We start from the raw sequence: 4,488 nt of genomic DNA, 5'->3' as shown, positions 1-4,488 counted from the left end.
CAAAGTCCATCTATCCATATTATAGTATCCTAACTTTGACAGAAATGCACAAATTTATTTTGGATTTCTTCTTCAATCTCCATTTATAAAATGGCATAATATAATAATAAAAATGTGGCGTGCCACTTATTCCATTACGTCTCTAGTCTCTTTATTTCCGTATTAAGAAAAGATAAAAAAATAAATGTATAGAAAAAAAATTCGTTAGAAGAGAAACTACTTCAACTTATAATTTTTTTATTTTTTTTTTTGTCAAAACTGAAACGGTTTTTATATATATATTGAAATTAACTTTTTATTTAATCTAATTTCTTATATTTTTTGTAATTTCTTATTCTTAATGAAAAAGAGATCCAGAAAATGAATCTTAAGGAAAAAGAGATTGACATCTAGAAAATGAGTCGGCAATATAGTTGCACTTCCGTATATTATCAAACATTCGTTCTTATATTCTTCCTTTTGATAATTTAAAAATCTTAATCTAACACTACTCTCTGTATCGATTCTTTACTGTTTCTTTAATTAACTGAAATCAGAAAGAAATTATCCTAAAATTTTTTGCGACAAAATTTCTAATTACAAATTCTTAATTTAATTTTTGTAATTTTCTTAAATTTCTATATGTCAAAAAATTAATATCGTCTATCCATGTTAAGGATCCAGATTACTCGATAATTTAATTGCTAATTAATCAATCGAAGTTTAATCAAAATTGCTCTAATATCTGTTATTTCTTTCAACTTCTTTTACTCATGTTTTCAAGTATATACGTACATGCACTGACGGGGTAAAAAAAGTTAAATATATTATATCATCTATTGTTAATTAGAAATTATATTTATTTAATATAAATACAATCTGTGTACAAGTATCTATTGAATAACAAAAGATGTTTGCGTTAGTTGCACTTTTTGCACTTAGCATCTTCGTTTTTCTCTCTTTTCAACACTCAAATATATATTTATCTCATTTTAAGTGCAAAAATTCTGGGAAATTTCAAGTAACGTGAACAGATTTACAAATCCAAAGAACAAAATCTCGTCTAGAATATTTGGGAATCACTGGAATACACACTTCAAATGGAAGTTTAGTCATGAGAATTAATCTTGTTTACAAATCACGCAATTAAAAACTAATAAAGTGAATAAGTCTATTTAGTTTAACCTCTAATTTCTTTTTAATCTTGTAAATACTCGATAGAAAAAAAATCTGCTTTCAAAAAGAAAAAGAAGAAGAATAGTGAAATCGTGAAAGCACGTTTTTTCCATGTCATTGTGTCGTAAACAATCAGAAATTTATGTCACTTGATTTTCTTTGGCTATTTTCTTCAGCTATTTCCTTCTTGAATAACGTGCAGTTTGAATGTGCACGTTACAAAAGGGCTCACGTGGATTCGCGTATTAAATTATCGTATTTAATTGTGTGAAATATGATGGCTGAAATCAACGCTAAGAGAGAAGCGAGAAGGCGACGAATATTAGAAAACTCAGAAAGTCGTCTACGCAGAATTACAGGGAGAGTTAATCCGATCGAAATCAAAGGTAAACATAACCAATAAGAGATATTAGAAATCAAACAAATTTGTGTAATGTATTTCTGTTAATCAGCATTAAACCATATATAATAAATATATCTAATTCTATTTTTGTTCTTAATTTGCCATCATTGTATATATTTTGTTGATTAAATTGTTCTATGTTTCTATATTAGCATTCTGTCTATTATCAAGTAGAAAAAGATAAACATGTAATTCTGAGTATTTACTAGTATTTTTTTAATATATAATATAGATATAGGTAAATTGATTTGAACAGATACAGTTTCAGAATATTTTGCAGATAATGATTCACAAATGGAAAGCAACAGTCTGAAAGCAGAATCTAATTTTGGAGAGGACAATATCAGAAATGGTGTATGCAATATCAGTAGCAACACAAAATTGCAAAATTGCACAAGATTTGACAACAGACATGAAAGTTTTTTAAATGACATCAGCAATAAGAATATGCATTCATCAGAACAAACATCTAAATCAAAATTTATGTTATATACATTATTATTCAATCGTATTAGTTTTATTTTGCTAGCTGGAATTGTCAATATTTTGTTAGTGCTGAAACTTGACTATTTATTTGGACAGGTATACAATAGTATATATATTTGTGTATACAAACTTATGTTTCATTGAAATATTTATGTTGATAACTTATATATGTTCATATATTCACAGGCAGTTATTATACCTTACTTATTATTGATGATGGGACATTTATACAGCTGTACAACATTATATGAAGCACAAGACAACAGTTTATTAGTTATTGCTTTGATGTTGTGCAATGTCAAACCTAGATTAATTTATATATTTAAAGTATCATTCGCATTATTCACCATAATACTTAATGATTTTTGCTTATATATGTTTAGTTTTATATTGATGCGCTATATTATTATTCTCTATTATTACCATAATGCTGCAGTACCAACAAATGCATAATTACTCATAATGGAGTAAGTAAAGGTAAAGTGGAATTTTATCGTTGGAAATTTTGTACAATGTTGAAAAGGTAGAAGGCTGTTCTCAGAAGAATATAAATTGATATATTATTTTTAAAAACCTGCAGCTGTATCATATTTTTTACGTTTTCAGCATTATGCTGTGATGTTAACTGAATAAGCGTACAGGTATTGTATAAAAGGCACATTAATTTTTCTAGAAAAATTGTAATAAATACATGTAATTATAATAATTTTAAAACAGATTTTGTACATAGATGTAATGACTTTGTAATTTATATTTATATGACGTTGTAAATTTGCAATGTTAAGATTTATTCTTTTCTACGGTTACTAAAGCTGTCCAAGTGCTTAATGAATTATCAGGTGCTTATTATTTCTCAATACTTTGATAGGATTAATATAACAAAGTGCAATCAATTACTGTTAAGAAATGTGTAATCAATATTTTCTCTCTATTTTATAATATGTAAATATAAAAAAAATAAGTAAAAACTTAAACCTTATCTTACAATTTTATTATACAATCCTAATCTAAAAACAGATTTAAAGAATACTAGTATCTTTAAAAACTAACAGTATAAGCAAGATATACAAATATATTTAATAATTTTTTAATTTGATTGAAATAAAAAAAAATCGCTTTTTAGACATATGTATGTACAATATTGTACTTTTGTTCTTTTTGAGGAAATTCCTATTGTAAAAAAGAGAATTTAAAATTGGCGCAAGATTGATCGTATTCATTAATTGATCAAAAAATTTCTAACCTAAAGATAGTATCGAGGTTAGAAATATTTTGTCAGTTCACAATGTACATAAATATCAATTTTGATTTCTCTATCATTGATCGATTCGATCAGATTGATGGAAGGCAATGAAAGATTTCTTTAATTTGTTCTTGATTATATAACAGTAATACGTAACGATCCTGTGAATTTTTTGCGATCCATTGTGCTTAAGATCAAAAATATATTTTAAATTTTCTATTTCATACAAACGAAATAAACATTATGACTCGCAATATTTTATTTATATTTCTGAAAATGATTTTCTGAAAATAATTTTTAAAAAGGTTGCTGATATAATATATTCTTAATTTCTGATGCAATAGTAAAAATTATTCGTCAATCGTTATTCATTGGCACATTGATACGTGAGATCACGAGATTATCAAATGTTAAATAAAATGATACGTAAGGGTGCATGCCAAATAGTCAGTTCGATTCATTCAAGTCCTCTTGCAGAGGTGCACGATGTTCCAATGAACATAATTATCAGACCTTTTCCTGCCGATGTGAACGAGGAAAAGGTCGAAAGTTTAATGAATGCGTTGAAAAACGTTGAAACTGAGGACACAGTACCGCCCATCGACGTTTTATGGATCAAAGGAAGCGAAGGTAAAATTATTAAAATATAGCAGCGTGAAAAGTAGTTTTTATCATGGTTTTTACATTCTTACTAATTTATGAATTATAATTGTGCCAGTTTTGTAATTTATAAACAAATGAGATCAAACCATTGTGAAGTTTAGGAAAAATAATTAAATTTATTGATTATATTATAGGTGGCGACTATTATTACTCTTTCGGTGGTTGTCATCGTTATACTGCCCACCAACGATTAGGTAAAGCATCTATTAAAGCCAAAATAATTCAATCAACTTTAACAGATTTACGATGTTATCTGGGAAATTCTACTCCAGACTTGAAGTGAATTGCATGTATATGTGTATATACATATTTTTTTTACTGTTATATATAACTGAATTATATGACATGCATAAACATATTTTTTACTATTATATACATATATATTGTATAATATAATTTTTGAAGAAAAATAATATATATATTTAATATATGTGTCAATTTATTTTATAGTAACTGCTAATATATATATTACACACTAATATATATATATACATACACACAATTAGAATGAAGGCAGAAAAACTTAATTATTTGGTAA

At 26.2% G+C, this 4,488-nt stretch overlaps 2 protein-coding genes across 2 annotated transcripts; both read left to right on the top strand.

The window, feature by feature from the left end:
- Window positions 1-1,237: 1,237 nt before the first annotated feature.
- Window positions 1,238-3,018, top strand: LOC108685441. Its single transcript, XM_018190225.1, has 3 exons — window positions 1,238-1,541; window positions 1,839-2,140; window positions 2,231-3,018. Exons 1-3 carry the CDS (start codon window positions 1,430-1,432, stop codon window positions 2,495-2,497), a joined length of 681 nt encoding a protein of 226 aa, XP_018045714.1. The 5' UTR covers window positions 1,238-1,429; the 3' UTR covers window positions 2,498-3,018.
- Window positions 3,019-3,644: 626 nt separating this feature from the next.
- Window positions 3,645-4,278, top strand: LOC108685458 (sulfiredoxin-1). The gene is made up of 2 exons (XM_018190244.1): window positions 3,645-3,917; window positions 4,085-4,278. Exons 1-2 carry the CDS (start codon window positions 3,695-3,697, stop codon window positions 4,231-4,233), a joined length of 372 nt encoding a protein of 123 aa, XP_018045733.1. The 5' UTR covers window positions 3,645-3,694; the 3' UTR covers window positions 4,234-4,278.
- Window positions 4,279-4,488: the final 210 nt, after the last annotated feature.

Source organism: Atta colombica, unplaced genomic scaffold (assembly GCF_001594045.1).
Source record: "Atta colombica isolate Treedump-2 unplaced genomic scaffold, Acol1.0 scaffold153, whole genome shotgun sequence".
NCBI lineage: Eukaryota > Metazoa > Arthropoda > Insecta > Hymenoptera > Formicidae > Atta > Atta colombica.
This window is presented reverse-complemented; position numbering and strand designations above follow the sequence as displayed.

What these genes read in the sequence shown, in the direction of transcription:
- LOC108685441 (XM_018190225.1), top strand. Translation starts at nt 1,430, where the DNA reads ATGATGGCTGAAATCAACGCTAAGAGAGAAGCGAGAAGGCGACGAATA. An exon ending in TAATCCGATCGAAATCAAAG is followed by an intron (nt 1,542 to 1,838) that starts GTAAACATAACC and finishes AATATTTTGCAG; the next exon opens with ATAATGATTCACAAATGGAA. An exon ending in TTGACTATTTATTTGGACAG is followed by an intron (nt 2,141 to 2,230) that starts GTATACAATAGT and finishes ATATATTCACAG; the next exon opens with GCAGTTATTATACCTTACTT.
- LOC108685458 (XM_018190244.1), top strand. Translation starts at nt 3,695, where the DNA reads ATGTTAAATAAAATGATACGTAAGGGTGCATGCCAAATAGTCAGTTCG. An exon ending in ATGGATCAAAGGAAGCGAAG is followed by an intron (nt 3,918 to 4,084) that starts GTAAAATTATTA and finishes ATTATATTATAG; the next exon opens with GTGGCGACTATTATTACTCT.